We start from the raw sequence: 18329 nt of genomic DNA on the forward strand, positions 1-18329 counted from the left end.
TATATATATATATATATGCATGCTACCGAGATATCAAACATTAAAATGAGTCTATTGTGAACACCGATTTCGTATCTGTTGATTTTAGAGAATTTTTGCCCCCCGATCTTTTGTAATAATGCTACTTATTTATATTCATTAGTCTTTAATTTTGATAAGTATTTTCGCGATTATATATCCCTGTAGTATTTTATTGAGTCCTTTATTAGGTCTAAGTGTATGTTACTTCCTCATGTTTCTTTTATTTGTAAAATCTTTTTCTATTAATGATAGTTGTGCCCTCTTGAAATGCTTTGAAATAGCTTAGCCAATCTCACTATCAGTCAACTTTTGTTCAATTAATATTTGCTTTTACTATTTTAGTAGCTTTATTATTATTGTTTTTAAAACATTTTTTTTGTTAATAAATAGTGTCATATTTGTCTAAATGTCGGTCTGATATATGTTACGAATCATTCTGATCGTCTTTTTTAATCTTTCATAGTTACTCGTATAATCGTTAAACTATTTAACTTATTGTTTTTGTTAGAGTACATCTTCAATTGAAATGGACGACAATGACAGGACCCGGAAGTAGCTGATCCAACTAACAACCTGATCTTAGTGTCATGTTCATGCATCTAATAATTGCTGATTCTGACTCCCATACATAATCGTGTATGAAAATATACTTTCAAGAAATCTCCTGACAATGTAAGAATTATTATACATACATTTTTGCACACACACACACACCCACTCACACATATATATATATATAAATAATATAACCTACCCTAGATGTAAAAAAGTAGCACTATTAAGTCTAGCTGAAATCATTTTTTTGCTTTCTAATATCTTAAAATTTAAGATCATTGAAAAGAGAGAAGTAGCTTCGTTGTTAGTAATTTCACAAAATGAATGATTTTATGATCTTAAAGTTTATGGTCTTAGAAAATAACAGGCTTGAAGCTGTTGGAGAGGCTCCATAGAATATTTTTTATTTGACGAACATGTGGTCCAAGTAGAGATATTTCAGAAAATCTCTCCTCCAAAATAACAGTGACTGAAGAATATTTAATAAATGACTGTAGTTGACTAAGAATTTTTGTGTCTCAAAGTATTATTGTTGGTTCCACCTTTTATGCTTCCAGGATGAAAATATTTTCTCTCTCGCTCTTTCTTGTCAATAGAAATCATCATCTTCATCATTAGCATTGTTAATACAAAGGTATTAATGATTAGAATAGAATCACAAAATAATGTGGTAATTCAGATCTTGTCTAATGATGATGTATTTCCCATCTGTTGTTACTTTTTTGGTACCGGATCCCTGGGGTTCTGAATTTTGTTTCATTTAAATATCTTATCTTGAAAACTCACAGTTGTTTAAAATAATCTAAAGGAAATTTGTTAGTCCTGATTTTTATCTCTTTTTAGGTGATTTCTGGAATTTTAAGCATTGGTTTTGTTGTGAAGTTTTCTGATTTTGTCTTGCTTGCCTTGGGATAGTAGGAAAAAAAAATGAAATCTTGTTTTGTGTTTTACCAGTTGTGTTTTAAAATCATTTGAAATTGTGTTAAAGTTTTAGGATCGTTTTATCTCCTGTTGTTGAACTTTGGTTTTGAGATTCGAATTCTTACTAAGTTTTAAATCTTTATAAAAGTAATTTTGAAAATTTAAAGAATTTTTGAAAGATGATTTATTTAAGGTAAAGTATTGAAGTTTTCATTTACATTATGCCAAGACATGCATTTGTGTTTAATGTTTTGTTATTTTTAACTAAAGAAGCAACTGCCTTAGTAATTTATTTTATATTTCAGTAACTCCATTTTGACTACATTTTAGAACCGAGGAGTTTTTTTATCTTCTTTAATTTTCACTTGATTATTCTATAATAAATGTTTCTAAAGTTTTTTTTGTTATAATTAAAGCAGTTCGGTTATATTTTATTAATTAGTAAATGATATTTAAATTTTCAATAATTGTAACCTTTAATATCTGTACTACTGATAATTGTACCATTAAATTTTCAGTAGAATATTTAAAATTCATTGAATATGCAAGTAAATCAAAATATAAATTATTTAGAAGAAAAAAAAAAAGCATTACAATTATATAACTTTCAAGAATAATCTCCCTTTGGTGCCTCCCCCCCCCCTCTCCCTCTATTTCCCTAAAATCTGAGCTTAAATGAATTAACATGAAATGATTTTTCAAAATCTTTTCTTGCATATTTTATTTGATTCATTATATGACTTCATTCTGGTTATATTTTAGGTTAAACCAAAATATTGCCGAAAAAATTTTTTTTAATTGGTTAGTATCTTGTAAAATCTAATCCTTGCCAGTTAAAACTGCTCTTTTCTACAGCTTTCAGGATTTAACTATTTGCTATATGATGAGAATCTTCCATTGTATTAAGTTAATTACTTAAAAAAAAACAAAAAAACTTTTAATAAATTAAATGGATTTTCACAGAAAAACTTAACAAGTTTCACAATGTGAAAATATTGTAGGCAATGATTGTCTTACAAGTGGTATTGTGTATCAGTTATTTAATACTGGATATTTTTATAAACTGATGACATACACAATATTTCTGCCACTTAGTGTATTAATACTGACTTATTTTTTTGCTTTGTTGGTTAGGAAATATGGCATATATAATGCGATACAGTTATTTTTGTTTATTGAATTGACTTAAATTGTCATATCACTAAAGAAGAATAACTTCTTATCGAATGCCTAAATATTTGTTAAATTTACATATAAATATATTTTTGTACTCTAGAATAATAACGATTATTAATGTTGTAATTTGATATTGTATTGATTTTTAAAAAAAAATTGGAATGGATTCTACTAGTTAAATTGTGTAATTTAATATCATACACATGTAATTTGATTTTACAGATATTAAATGACATAATTTTTCATTTTATTAAGACAGTCTTTTAATGAGAAAAAACATTAACACATTCTGAATTAAGATTTATTAGATATGGGACAAAAAAATCCTTTGCTGGTTAATACAAACTATTTCTTATATTTTTTGGTACAGGTGAAACTGAATTATTTGAAAAAGTCTTTGAGCCTTTATATTTCTTAGAGACCATTGTTTAGATTATTTAAACGTTCATTTGACATTAGCTTCACAAGTTCTTGCATTAACTTAATTTTTATGTAAATTGCTTTGTTTTATATAGGATACATATTACTGCTTTGATACACAAATACCACTTTCCATTTTTTTTTTTCAAATTCCTGTTCAGTTCTTTTTGTCTCTAACTCAAGAACTTATTCTTTCAGTTTTACTGTAATTTATATTAAAAAGAAATTGAAAGTAAATCAAAGCAATAGTTGTAACAAAAAGTATACACATAAAAGTGTTATTTAAAAACCTAGTTTTTGAACTAAATGTATATTTAGTCTTATTTTATTTTTAGATTCTCTAATAATGATTATCAACCATTTCGAATAACATGAAATTTTACTGCAAATTAGTTTGCAAATTTTTACCCATGTTTCACTTAAATACAATATGGATTATATAATGCCTAATTGTACTTTGTCAGTTTCAAGACAATTTCAATAGTAAACTTTGGTATAATACATAAGCTACAAGTGTTAAAATGTTTGAGGTTAGAATGGAATACATATTTAACTTCAACTTCTGATTGTTACCAAAGCTTTACGGTCATGTCATCCAATTCTTGGTGGCTAAAAACAGCGTACTTATTTGACACTAAGTTTTTAACATTCTCATTTTAAGGAGGTCTTGACTTAATGTAAATTTATTATTTGCAATTCACTAATGACAGATTATAAAAGAAAATTAATTATACTAATTTCTATTTGCAGGATGAAGAATTTGAAGGTTTCACATTGCAAGATGTTCGTGCAAGTACAAAAAAATACACAGCTATGCTATCAAATTTCAGAAATGAACAGGACAGTCCAGAAACTTCAAACAATAGTAGTTCAATTCCCTTGGCAAGTTGCCATGGACATGGTGCAAGCAAAACTCGGCGCCAAAGACTTCGTAAAAAGATGGCTTCGGCTGTACCTTGTATAAAAAAAGGAATAAATAATAAATCTTGCTTTCATTCGAGCAGAACTGTACAAAGTGTATATACAGCACCCGAAAAGGTTGCTACAGCAAAGCTCAAAAATATAAAAATCCGGTTGGAACCTGATGGCAAGCAAGCTAAAATTGTTCGTGGTCGTGGACGACCATCTCTTTATGTTCATACTGTAAAAGAAAAGAAACTTGCTAAGTTGTCAGTTGATAACTCAAAGAATATATGTGACTCTTCTCAAAAACACAATGCTTCAGCAGTTTGCAAGACTGTTGCAAGTGGCCATAAATTATCAGTTATTCCTCATTCAAAATCCAAACGTTTGGGAAAACAACTAGCAAAGCAGCTATTACTGAAAGCACGTAAAGGACATGAATCTTTTTCTAAAGATGGCCATGTAGATGTGACTGCTGCTCCTGGTTACCATCGAAAACGCTTTATCCTACCAACTAAAAGTTCCCGTTCTTCTAGAGTCATTAAACCAAATAAACGCTTTTTAGAAGATGACGGTTATCAAATTATGTTTAGTAAATCTCATATAGTAGATTCTCATTCATTGTCATGGTTTTCTGATAATAGTTATCCAGCTGCTGAGGCTAATCTTTTACCATTCGAAGTCGATAACCAGAAGTGGAAAGAAGCATCAGGGAAAGATAGTGGTGAATCTTCACAAAAATCTGCTCCATCGACAGACTGTAGTCGTAGTGTAATTAATCCTACCGCTCGCCGCAAAAGTAACCAGGGGCAAAAACATGTCCAATTAATTTCTGGTAATTCTGGATTACATGCTGAACATTCTACAAAAAAGACTTGGCGTAAAAATTCAAGAAATTTAGCTGTTTCAACAGCTACAAAGACAATTGCATCATCTAACCTTCATCTTGGAAAAGATGTAGGTAAATTTGGAAAAGACAAAACCAATTCAAAAGGATTTATACCTTTTCATTATGCTAGTACTGATCAAACAGCTCCTTTGAAGTCTAGTGAATCTCTCAATTCAGACTTGTCTAAAAAATCTCGTAGGCGGGGTGGTAGTTCAAAAATGGACTCCCTTCCTCTTGCGCCTACATATTCTCAATTAGGATTACATTCAGAATGTACAGATGCGAAAAGGGACTGTAAATCTGGAATATTACACACACCTTTAAATGAAACATCTCTAACTGGTCCAGCTTTATCTGAACAAGATATAAATGAAAGTTCTTCAGTTAGAATCACTGGGATGCTTGGTTCTGGGCTGGAATTAAGAGGTTTGCATACTCCTGGTGAAAAAGGTTACACCTCAACAGAAAGTGGAAAGATAGGACTTTATGATATGCCTCTTATTGTTGAGGGAAAACGACAACGGAAACCAAGTTTACGTATGAGACTTAAACAGTCAGAAGAAATATTTGGTTCCCGAGAAACTAAGCGTGTAGATTTGCGTAAAATTGAAATTGAAGGTGAAGACGAAGAGACTAAAAGGAATCAAGATAGTGATAATTTTAGTCAAGACGATAATGACGAGAAAAATAATTCATTTGGAAACGAGACTAGTGAAATGGAAAACAAACCTAGTCTACCACCAATTGAACAAAGTTTGCCCACCCTCCCAACAAGTCCATTTTGCCCTAAATTAGAACTCTTCAGCCCAACTGGCTGCGGAGGATCATTTGTTAGTCCAAATGAGAAACAAAAAATGGTCGAACCAGTTGAAAAAGATGTTGATGCTACTCGACGAAGTGGAAACAACATATTGCGCAAGGCAAAGTTTCAATTGAATTGGGCAGCATTGAATAGGTCAAAAGCAGCTCTTGCTAGATCTTTGCGTGCTAAGATGCGCCACGAAGAAAGGTTGGAAAAAAAGAAACTCCGTGCACAAGAGCAAAAACTCAAACAAACATCTGCTACAAGTCCTCTTCCTTTATCATCTCTATCGGTTTTAAGTAGAGGCTTGATAGATGTACATGGTAGTCCCAAACAAACAGCAGTAAAAATGGAAGGCCAGTATTCTGATTTTATATTTGTTATTTACTGTGCATTTGAGCAGTGTGATATTGTAACTTCAATAAAATAAAGAATCTATTGTATTTACTCGTGTATAAACCACACTATATTATTCTTGATTTTAACTGAAAGAAACCTGGGTGTGACTTATGCTCAGGACAATGCAAAAACTATGAAGAGAAAAAAAGTTTTGAACTCAGATTTAACTCTAAATAAATTAGAGGTGCGACTTATATACAAGTAAATACAGTAGTTAACTTTTGAAATGCCTGTTGTGTAAGTAATAGTGGGTGTGATGTTCTGCCTGATTTGTTTTTAACCCATCCACTCAATATTTCATGACTATAGAAAGTAGTTTTATATACCAATCTATTTTTTGTTGAGTATCATGTTTAGAAATATATGTGCAGTAACCCCTCATCTATGGTGGGTGTTCAATAGGTGAAAATCTGCGAAGTAGAAACAGTACTGTACTGTATATTTTTTTAATTATTTTTATAATTTGTATATATTTATTTTATTTTTAATGCAAAACAGCACCACACACTCACCTGACTTTCGTTTTCCATACAGTATGTGCGATTCTTTGTTTCCTCATCTACAGTACACTACATAATTTTTAGAAATATATTTTAATTAATGTGTTATACAGTACTGTACTGTGTTTTCATTTATTAATTTTTAGGTGTGAAAATGCTTATTTTACCACAGAAATAATTAAAATCTAAAAGAATATAAATACCTATTAGCTACAGAAACCCGCGATATACTGAAGAGTCCATGATATATAAATTTACATATATTAGCCAGAAAAATCTGCAATGTACTGAGGGCACGATAGGTGAACCATGAAATGGCGAGTGATTACCGTATATTTTGTTTGGAGGTGGGGTATTTTAAGTTTATTGAGGCAATGTGACTTGTAGAAAATACCAGTTCTACTTTTTGGTAAATTTTTAATATCATTACTGGAATAACCATGACATTAAATTTCGCAGTTAACTTGAGAGAAATGAAATTATGTCTAATGTTTCTCAAGATGTCTATTTTTAACTGCAGCTTCACAAATGATAATACACGCATATATATTTACGTTAATGTGATCTTAACTCAAATATATATTTAAAAAATAATCAATCTACTGCTACAATTTGAACAGTCATTTGTAATGCTTGCCATTAATATTTTCTTCATCAGTGAGGTGTAATAAAACTTCTGGCAGAATTAAATGCACTCTACTGTTAAAATTAGCATATACCTTGTGTATATTTATATCTAGTGCTGCTGCTGCTACTCTTGTGTGTAGTAGTAGTAGTAGTAATAGCTGTTTTACTTGACTTGATGAGATCTATAGTGATTTAACCCTTTTGGTACCAACCTGCCTGATACTGCCTCTGGCTCTGTAGTACAAATGTCTTCTTTTCAAAAGTTCTGAATTAAAATCTTCCATCAAACCTTAGTCACAGTTTATGTTCCTAATACTAGCTGAATGATAACTAAGTTATTTTACTAAATTCTTTGTTATAATATTAAAAATTAATTAAAAGAAACACGGAGCATCTCAACAGAAATATGGAAACAAAAGGGTTAATATTTTAGTTTGGTGAAGTTAGTTGGTTCTTTGTTGATTTAAACTTTAATTGTTAAAAAAGATTTTCTTTTCTTAAAGCTCTCACAGTTTTGGCAAATTTTCTGAAACTTTATCTATTAATAAACATTGAACTGCTTATGTTGCATCTAACTTGTCTGTCCAGGGGGCATGGGGAATAGGAAAAAGAGTTAAGTTTGATGAAGGATAATTTTTAATAATTGCAAATTATTAAAATTATTTTAGCAAGTTTGTTTATTAAGAAGAAAATATTCCCCACCCTAACAGTTCTTTGTAAAAGGATCATGCAGGATGATCAAAACGGTTCTTGTAAATGTAGTAGTTGTGGTTTTGTACATTCAGGAGAGCTGAAGTTAATTTAACAAATTAATTATAAATTTGCAATTTTTGAAAAATAAGGTGCAGGCATGATTCCAACCATGAAATCTTGAGTTCTCTCTCACTGTGCAGCACCTTGGACAGTGTTTTCTATTAGTGCCCCAGGCCAACCAAAAGGTCCTTGTAAGTGAATTCATTTGACTGCAACTGAAAGAAACCTATCATTTGTGTGTGTGTATGCACACACACATACATATGAATGTGTGTTTGTACTGTTGTCTCAATGTGGTGATTGTAAATGAGCATCACTGCCATATACAAGCAACATTCATAGTCTTTTGTGGAAAACATGTATTACCTTGTTTGGAAACAGGTGAAGGTTGACAAGAAGAAGGGCATCAAGGTGTAGAAAATCTGCCTCAACAAATTCCATCTGACACCTGCAAGGTTGGGAAAGTGGATGTTAAATGATGAAGCGCTCTCCATTCTGTGATAACAAATAAAGTTTGAAATAGGACCAAATGGTAAATATAGGAAAATTAATGGGAACATTAGGCATTAAACGTACCAATAAGCCTGCAGTTCTTAAATGAATTAGTAGCGATGGAGCAAATCTTGAGACATAACCTGATCTACTATGTTAATAAGCTCAGGATTTATGTCTGGTACTTTTTCTGATAGTCATTTGCTGAATGTTAAGTTATGGACATGTAAACAACAAACAAAAACACACACACACACACTGAGGGAGGGAGAGAGAGACAAACAGAGGCTTTCATACAGTTTCTGTTTGCTAAATTCACTCACAAGGATTTGTTGGCCCGGGGCTGTAATAGATGACATTGCCCGGGGAGCTGTGCTTCGGGACTGAACATGGTTGCAAAGTGAGCTTCTTAACCACATAACCATGTTTATCAGTTTAGATTCTGTTTGAGGTCAGATTTTGTGAAGGCAGTTGATTAGGACTAAATTTAGTTCTAAATCTCACAGTGATTGTTTTCTCAGTGCTTTAAAGTACTTCTACCGATTCTTTATCCATATAATAGAATTCTTTATCTCATAGTGGCATATAAGTTTTTCATTTTCACATGTTTTGCCCTTTTCTGTTTCACCTCTGCCTAGAGCTTCCTGAAGGTTTGTGACTTACCTGATAGGGGTGGGTTATTACTTTTTTACTTGTTTCAGTCATTAGACTGGCCATTCTGGGGCACTGTATTGCAGAGTCTTTAGTTGAATGAATCGACCCCAATCAATCTCTTTTTTTAATTTTTAATCAAACCACTAAGTTATAACGATGTAAACACTTCCAAATTTGTTGTCAAGCAGTGATGAGAGACAAACAAACAAAATCATACTCGTACATACATCTTTCATTTTTTAACTTCTGAAATATTTGGAAAATGTAGTGTTATTTTTGAGCACTGTTTTCATGTCTATATTCATCACATATGTTAATTAAGACTCTAATTATGAAATTTAATTCTGGGTTTAGCTAATATGACTTATATCTGACATGAGCCCCAGGATTCGTAATGCCGAAACTTAACTTGACCCAGTTACCAAAGTGTATAAATGATTAGATCACAATAATTCCTCTAAATGGGATGCCATTCTGTTAGAATTAACTTTCCAGTTAAATGCTGGAACTCATTTACAGCTTAATGGTTTGGAACAATGTGGAATTGAGTATTTTTGCTCAAGAACACAATGTTCCAACTGGCCCAAGAATTGAAAGCCATGCACCTTCACAGCTAATATGCCTGCTACTATAAAAATTGTTTAAATGCAATCTAAATTGTCAAATGTTTTATTCCTAAAAGACAGGATAAGAGCGATGGAATATTTATGTGAAACAAAGGTTTGTGACTTCCAATACAATGCATGTTGACAATGGTAATGGTTTAAGACTTCCTTTGGTCATGAATGACCATGTGATTGCATCTAGAGAGTTATCCTCGAAGGCACAAGTCTGGGCAAGGTTGTTTATGGAAGACCAGCTGTCTTCCATACCAGCCTCCCCTCCCCATGCCACCAATGTTATCCAAGGGAAAGGCAAAAGCCGATACAGCTTGGAACCAGTGACGACACAACTCATTTCTACAGCTGAGTGAACTGGAGCAATGTGAAATAAAATGTCTTGCTCAAGACCACAGCACCACAGCCCAGTCTGAGAATCAAACTCAGTACCTCATGACTGTGAGCCCAATACTCTAACCACTGAGCCATGCACCTTCACATGTTGATAATATGACAATAATGATGAACAAAAACTAAATTGTTTGAAGCGTAGTAATTTATCAAAACAAATGTGTTTGTTGAATCAAATTATGGTATCTTTTAGTGTGAAGTTAGTTGTTTAGAGTTACGATACAGAGCTACTGACAGGATATGCACCATCAGTGTTTCAGTTGATTGCTCATTACCTTCTGAACTCATTGCAAAGTAGAGTTTGTTGATCTTATTACCTCTTACCATATTTTCTGGCTTTCCAGTCAACGTTCAAACATCTTTACTATCTTTCCAAATCCTACTGCATTTCACATGGAATTTTTGATTTTCCAAAGTTGTCTTGGTGTGTATGTTAGCTTAACCTTTTGGTCTGAAAAATTTGATTTATATGCTGGAAAATACAGCAGGGAGGTATCATAAAACCAGTCTTTTATTTCATACACTCTGTTATATATCTGATTATCATTCTGCAAGAAACATTGTATTCTCATAGAGAAAGATGTATATAGTTTGGATAAGTTATCAGTTTTTTTTCTCTTTAGCAGTGTGTAATGTGACTAATACAGAGTTGAAGCTGTTGTTCTTTTAACTTAGATTTCTAGCTGTCCATTTTCTTTATTCACATTTTAACCATAATTTCTGTAATACTTCAAATTGTAATAACGCAATAAATTCCATTACTTGAGCAAGCAGGCCAAACCCGCCTTATTCTAATGGGACTCCACTTTAAAAATCACTTTTTTTTGTAATTTCTGTTTGTTGTGTGCTGTAATATTTTTGAGAAATCGAGGTGGTGAGCTGGCAGAAATGTTAGCATGCTGGCCAAAATGGTTAGTGGCATTTCGTCTGTCTTTATGATGTGAGTTCAAATGCTACCAATGTCAACTCATTTCTTGTGTCAATAAAATAAGGACTAGTTGAGCACTGGGTTGATGTAATCGACTTAGGCTCCCCACCACCCAATAGCTGGTCTTGTGCCAAAATTTGAAACTAATGTTATTATTATTCTTTGTTAAGGCAGTGAGCTGGCAGAATCATTAGCATGCCGGACAAGATGCTTAATGACATTTCGTCCATCTCAGAACGTAGAGTGCAAATTCCCCCGAGGTTGACTTTTGCCTTTCATCCTTTTGGGTTTGATCAAATAAGTACCAGTTGATCACTGGGGTTGTTGTAATCAACTCAACTCCTTACCATGAAATTACTGGCCTTGTGCCAAAATTTGAAACCAATATTATTATTATTCATTGCTTCAGTTATATTAAAAGTGCTACATTTAGTTTGGATAAAGAGCCTTCATAAAAAAGCGGAAAAGCTTTTAGATTTGTACTATAATTGAAATTTTCTTTGTTGGTGTTTCATATTAATTGTTTTATTTTTTGTTGTAGGTAGTGCTGCAAATCCATTAAGTCCTGGTGGAAGTACAGTACCCTTTGAAAATGTAGCATTGTCATCAGTAAGCCAAGATGAAGAAGATTGTTCTTCAGTGAAAGAAGGTGCTTTGAAGAGATCAAGAAAGATGTGTGCTATATGTGGAGACAAGATTGGAGTCTTCCCATTTTTGGGTGTGCCATGTTGCACTGGTTGTCGTAAATTCTACACACTTAATGCTAGAAGGAAAAAAAATCCACACAGTTGTAAGAAATCAGGTAATATTCATGTATTGGAAACTTACTCCCCATTATTTTAATTTTATATTGTATTTGAGGGACAATAGGGTTGCTGCATTTAGAGGTTTGTTATTGGACTGACACAGTTTAACAATGTGCATTAATAAATTACTAAACCATAAAAATTCTGCTTCAGATAGCTTCTGTCTATGCCATACTTGCATGGAAATGCAGATGTTAAATTGATGTATATATGACCAGATTCTGCAAAGCTTCTAAGTCAAAGAAATCTCGCTCGTCAGGTCAACCTAATATTATAATAGAAGACACTTGCTTAAGTTGTGCTGTGGGATTGAACTTAGAACCACTTGATTAGAAAGCCATAATTTTTAATCTTGTGATTGTGAAGTAAAATAAATGCTGACCAACCATATTATAATAGGAAATAGGGTTTTAATGTTGGCTCTGTGTATGAGAAGTTATTTTCTTTAAACTATAATATTAGATTTTAATTAAAAGAGGTTACCTTGCTTTGGAAATTGTGTATATATGTATGATGTTACTTAGTATTTAATTGGTATTTTTTCTTCAGGGAACTGTTCTATAACTCGGTTAACCAAATCTCAGTGCAATGCTTGCCGTTTACGTCGATGTAAAGAGATTTTCCCCAGTGACATTGATGCAGTTACTCTTGCAAGCAGTGAAAAGCAATTATCTGATAATGATTTGGTGTTCTCTCCGGCAAAAAGATCCTCACCCTCAGTGAAAAAAGGAGAGGGAATATCATCTACTGCAGTTAGCTGCGAGGAAGCAGATTTTGTTCAGTTAATGTCACCAAAAAATAAGCAAAATAATCGCAGGAGTAGACGAACAAAAGGTAATTGTTTAAGCAATTAATATTTTTATTATTATTTTTTAGTTCTGCAGCAGTTCCTACCATTACAGTTACTAAACCCTTTGTCGGATGGAGGTGTCTGTTCATCAGATACAACCTGTAATCAACTTTAAGCTGTTCAGCATTTGTTAAAATATTTGCTATTATGCTGTTTGATATTGCTGCTTAAAATTTTCGTATATGAAATTGCTAATATATGATGAGTTTTAAAACTTTTATTCATTTTATAAAATATTTCAACTTGTTTAAAAGTGAACTAGCAAAATTTTACTGTTTATAAACAATAAACTTGTATTAGTTGTTTAGACTTTCAACAACTGGAACAATTATGATCAGATCTTTATAAGGCATAAAAATGTTTCTATTCTTAGATATTTCTGATGAAAAATACTTGAAAGAAGAAGTCATTCATAGTGAAGACAATGTCTGTAATCCGAGTGAATCAAGTTCCACAGCAAATGATACTTCCACCTGCCGGACTCCAACTGGTAACAAGAGCACTACTACCAAGTCTGGAAGTGTTCTGAAACTACGTCGTCGTCGCAAGGTGCGCTGTAAACAATGTGAGGGCTGCCTGGCTGATGACTGCGGTGTCTGTGTGTATTGTCTGTAAGTGGCCAATATTGGATTTTGTCAAGACTTCACCAGCTTGTAAAATTCATTTTTTTTTTTTATCTATTTTTTTTTTAAACAAGAATAAAGTAGATAAATTAAAATTTTTTAGAAGATATAAATATTCCCCTTAATTAATAATGAATGCTGTCTTTCATGTTTTTATGACATTTCTTGTTTGTTTTTTCCCCAAAATCTTAAATGTATGTCTGATTTGTCACATTATTTTATGATTGGTAGAGCATCCTATTGTCGTATTTTAACTCCAGTTGTATTGTAAATCTAATGTTTATGCTCAAACTACCTATGATGAACAACAGATATTGTCAACACTATAAGTTAGAACTTCTGTAAAAATTTATTTTCAATAATTTTATAGCTGTGTAGCCCCCATGCTGTGAGATAGATGAATACATTGGTAATACTTTACAAGCACTAATGAATTGATGTTTGTACTTGAAATTGGGTTTAACCCTGTTTCTTCATTTAACACTGTTTCTCAACCAGTTTTTTCCTGTCTTCTGAGGTGTAAATTGCTGGTGTTTTGTAGAAGGTTAATTAAATTTTCTTTTCAAAGCAGTGACCATTAAATCTTCAATTTTCAAGATATTGCTGTTCAGTATTTTCTCTGATTTATTTTAAAATTGAAGAATATAAACATTCTCTTTGTTTAATTTTTTCTTTTTTTTTGATACTTATATGGGCTTTGTGGTTTTGGAGTTTTCCTAGCAACTACTGTATTTATTGGCTTTTATATAAGATGTACAAGAAACTATTGGATGACTAAAGTGCACCACAGTTTTGTTAGATCTGTTGCTGAACCACTTTTTGTCAATAACCTAAATACTTGCTTTGTGTTTATAAGGTGCTGGCTGATTTTCTGGAAGATTTTTTTGTTGAAAAATGTGCACATTATAAGCTGTCAAATATAGTTTGTGGTTTCAGGTTCAGTTCCACCATATGGCACCTTGGGCAAGTGTATTCTTCTACTATAACCTCTGGTCAACTAAAACCTTGGCGGTGAGATTTGGTAACAGGTACTATGTGGAGGTCCACTAGATGGACTTTGTTTCTTTGAGACATACACTTAATCAGTCACCTGATTTTAACATCACCAACTAGCCCTTGAGTGCACTTAGTGGAGTATAACCCTTTAGCATTCAGATTACTTTGTCAAAAATGTATTGCTTATTTATTTACGTTATTTTGAGTGAATCATGCATTATCTTGTAGCTTTGAGATTTTGATGATGTGATTGTTTATTTTTAGAATGACATTGTAGGATAGGTGTGAGAGGCCAGATCTGGTCCGTTTAAACATGAAACAGGTAGAATATTTGGGCCAGATATGGCCTGTTTAAATGCTAAAGGGTTAAACTGTTGCAAACATTTGCACCAGGTAATTGGGCTGTGAATTACTTTCTCCCTCTTGTCCTAGAGAACTTGAATGGAGTCGGGTGAGGTGAATACTGACTGCCCTTTCTCCCTTCACTAAGCCATGAAAAAATACAGCTTCTAAAAAATATATATTTTCCTTGTTTTGATCAGTGACTTCTATTTATCATTTTTTTATGCTGCAGAAATTGTTTTTTTCTTCTTTATTTTAGCTTTAATTTGTTCTTAAATTTTATATAAAAATAATTTGATAGCTTATTTACAGTGAATAATATTTTTAGTCTGAATATTGTCTGTTACCAGCTTCTGGCTTTCTTTGGTGTCTTGTATTCTGCTTTTGGTTGATTGTGTAATTTTCAAGTTGTTTTAAATAATTTCTTCTGTCTCTTCTTTTTCTATTCAGTTGATTCATCTGCTCTGATGTAAATAGTGGTGGATATTTTTGATAATGATTCATATTCTATAAGAGATATTTTAATCTATTTTTTTTCTTTTTGCTCTTAAGTTTGTAGTGGCTTGTAAAAGGAAATATAAATAAGTGTTTCTAAAATATTGTAATTATCAATATATCTAAAATTTATTTTGAAATCATAAAACTGGATGTTTAAATTTATCTTTTATTTTCACTCAATTTGGAAAACATCATAAAATAATCTCTTTGTATAACTAATATTTAGTCATTTAAATATTAGTTATGTAAGTTATTTTAACTTTTTTTTAAATTACAGTGACAAGCCAAAATATGGTGGCAAAAATGTTATCAAGCAAGCCTGCATGTAAGTTAATTTGTTTTCCCAGAAAACACATCTCTTCTAATTCTTTTTGTTTTCAGAAATATGTCTTATATTAATTGAAAAGTCCTATAGTTGTCATCACTTTAACCTCATTACTTGGGTTTTGGTGTACCCCAGTGAAACGGTGATGCCCCTTTGTCCTATATAAATTTCTATTGTATATATTTTGTAATACATTGGAGCCTGATGCAGCCACTGGCTCTCCAGACCTCAGTCAAACTGTCCAACCCATGCCAGCATGGAAAACAGACATTAAACAATGATGATGAGGATGATGATATTTTGTAATAGATGATGTGTTGGAGCAGCTGTAGTGTGTTTTACTGAATAAAATATTTCTTGTAGACCAACAGTTGATTAAAATGTAATGTTGAAGCCGACTGGAAGGATTTCAACTCTGCCATTAATCAGCAAAATTAATTACTTCTCAGCATGTTACTATCTGTGGTACTCTTATGGCACTGATAGTGATATTACAATAAATTATATTAGGTAAAGACCCTTTTGGTCATGAATGACCATGGGATTGCACCTAGAAAGTTTACTTTCTGAGGCACAAGTCCGGGCAATGTTGTTTATGGAAGACCATTAGTTGCCCATGCATACCAACCTCCCCTCTCTATGCCATTGATGTTGTCCAAGGGAAAGGCAAAGGCCGATACAACTTGGCACCAGTAACTTCACAACTCATTTCTACAGCTGAGTGAACTGGAGCAACGTGAAATAAAGTGTTTTGCTCAAGAATACAACACACAGTCCAGTCCGGGAATTGAACTCACTACCTAATGATTGTGAGCCTGATAGGAATTGAACTCATAACCTTATGGTTGTGAGCCCAATGCTCTAACCACTGAGCCATGCACCTTCACATAAATTGTATTATGATAATAGTAACAGTAATGGTTTCAAATTTTGGTCTTGGTTAGTTATTTTAGGGTATTGGGGTCGGGTTAGTTGCATGATTAAATATTTTATAATTTAAGTTTATGCAATTTTGAAATAACTAAGGATTGAAATTTGAGTTTCATATATATTTGAGAGAATTAGTAAAGTTCATTGATTAGTTGTCATGTTGAATCCATACAACCTCTTGTAAGAATCAACTCAATTTTCTGAATGCTTACCTAGCATTGCATAACAATCGAGCTTGCTGGATTTCTTTTACTATGATAATTTGATTGTAATGGAATCTTGAGAGACCAAAAATAATTTGACTAAACTGAGAAAGCAGATTATTGTGACTTATTTATCAACAACCAGAAAGTATAAAAATACCTATATTCGACTTGATTGGGTTTTAATTGATTTTTAAAATCTTTTCTTCTGTCTTTACGTTCTGAGTTCAAATTCCACTAGGGTTGACTTTACCTTTCATTCTTTCAGGGTCAATAAAATAAGTACTAGTTGAACACAGGTCGATGAAATCGACTTATCCCCTTCCCAAAATTACTGGCCTTGTGTTAAAATTTGAAACCAATATTTTTTTGTCTTTATTGTTCTTAGTTCGTCAGTTATAATTATAACCTCTTCTAGTCTAGTAATTTGCTTTTATGAATTTTTTTTCTCTCTCTATATTGGACTGTTTAGTTAAAAAAATAGATGAGATGCATTTAAAAATAATTATGTGTCTTTTTTCAGTAATCGACGTTGTAAATTCCCACGCTATACAAAATTCGCAACAAATTCTTTCATCACACCCAAAAAAGAGAGTTCTGAGAACAAAGTTGATTCAGATGCACAATGCAACATATCATCAAACAGCCAACGATGTCACCGAAGGGGAGCTGGAAGTGGTGGCAGTGGTGGTGGACAGCTAGACAGTGGCACTTCTCCAGGGTATCACCCCAAACTCAGCAAACCTAATGTTAAACTAAAGAGACAGTTTCTTTTTCAACAACTGAAGAAAAGGACCAAAGAAAAGGTGAGGATAAAAAGTATAACTGTCTTTAGGAATAAATTTCATTAAAAAAAAAAAAAGTAATAAAAATGCTCCTTGTACAAAACTATTGTTTTCAATTTAATATTATTTACCAAAACAGATATTTCTACTGCAAGAAAAATATTGTTAGTGTACTTTTTTCTCATGATCTTAGCTTAATATAAATTTGAGTAATGTTTCTCTGTCTGTTACGTTTGGTGCAAGGACAGTGAAACTCAAGTCAGCAACTCTCATAATCCTAGGGAATGTCCTAAGGGAGTCTGTTTTTTTAAGGGCCACCTAATTTGAGCCCCACTGACCGCCCCCTATTTTATTGCATTTGGCGACCAAATCGGAGCAATGATAATGAATTTCATACCATGAACTCCCAGGGAGTATTGTAAGGAGGTTCAATTTCTGAAGGGCTGCTTAAACGGGGCCCCACTGACTCCTCTATTTTTACTGCATTTACCTTGCTCCTACACTTATTGATTAAACTATGATCAGCATCAGTGCTTAGCACATTCACAGAAATAAGTTTGGGCATTCTAAATACTTTCACGTGCAAATCGAGATAAAGAGTTATAACAGGTACGTTTCATGTGTGGTAGTGTGGATATTTATATTTTGTAGTTTATGAAACTTAGGTCTAGGTGGAAAACTAATCTTCCTGTTCCAGTTACATATTGGTGCTTGGGCCTTCAGCCCCAGAGTTCTAGAGTTTTTTCTACCTGAATACCCTACAAAATTCCCAAAAGCCCTCCTTAGGAGCTTGCATGAATGCCACCTGAAGAGCGGCTTCAAGGCTAGAAACTTAGCTGTAATTCAAACTAGAAACTAGCTGTATATCTATCAGCAAAGCTGGCAGAAAGTGCGTGTATATATATATATATATATATATAT

General features: G+C 32.6%; 2 protein-coding genes across 6 annotated transcripts in view; both read left to right on the top strand.

Annotated features, from left to right (window-relative positions):
- The window catches only part of LOC128250260 (uncharacterized), a 35544-nt gene extending 29412 nt beyond the window's left edge, over positions 1 to 6132 (top strand). For 2 of the 5 annotated variants that reach the window (XM_052974995.1, XM_052974993.1), the window contains exons 2-3: positions 2260 to 2298; positions 3844 to 6132. In XM_052974995.1, the coding sequence (XP_052830955.1) occupies positions 3907 to 6117 (2211 nt within the window). In that variant the 5' untranslated portion in view covers positions 2260 to 2298; positions 3844 to 3906 and the 3' untranslated portion in view covers positions 6118 to 6132. Of the gene's footprint in view, positions 1 to 529; positions 694 to 2259; positions 2299 to 3843 lie in introns of all 5 variants that reach the window. The other 3 variants (XM_052974994.1, XM_052974992.1, XM_052974991.1) reach the window with 3 other exon arrangements.
- Positions 6133 to 11556: 5424 nt separating this feature from the next.
- The window catches only part of LOC106883428 (histone-lysine N-methyltransferase 2A), a 33941-nt gene continuing 27168 nt past the window's right edge, over positions 11557 to 18329 (top strand). The window contains exons 1-5 of the mRNA XM_014934425.2: positions 11557 to 11852; positions 12406 to 12690; positions 13080 to 13317; positions 15443 to 15490; positions 17147 to 17429. Of these exons, the coding sequence (XP_014789911.2) occupies positions 11723 to 11852; positions 12406 to 12690; positions 13080 to 13317; positions 15443 to 15490; positions 17147 to 17429 (984 nt within the window). The 5' untranslated portion in view covers positions 11557 to 11722. The remainder of the gene's footprint in view (positions 11853 to 12405; positions 12691 to 13079; positions 13318 to 15442; positions 15491 to 17146; positions 17430 to 18329) is intronic.

The sequence above is a fragment of the Octopus bimaculoides genome, chromosome 20 (genome assembly GCF_001194135.2).
Source record: "Octopus bimaculoides isolate UCB-OBI-ISO-001 chromosome 20, ASM119413v2, whole genome shotgun sequence".
Classification (NCBI taxonomy): Eukaryota; Metazoa; Mollusca; class Cephalopoda; order Octopoda; family Octopodidae; genus Octopus; species Octopus bimaculoides.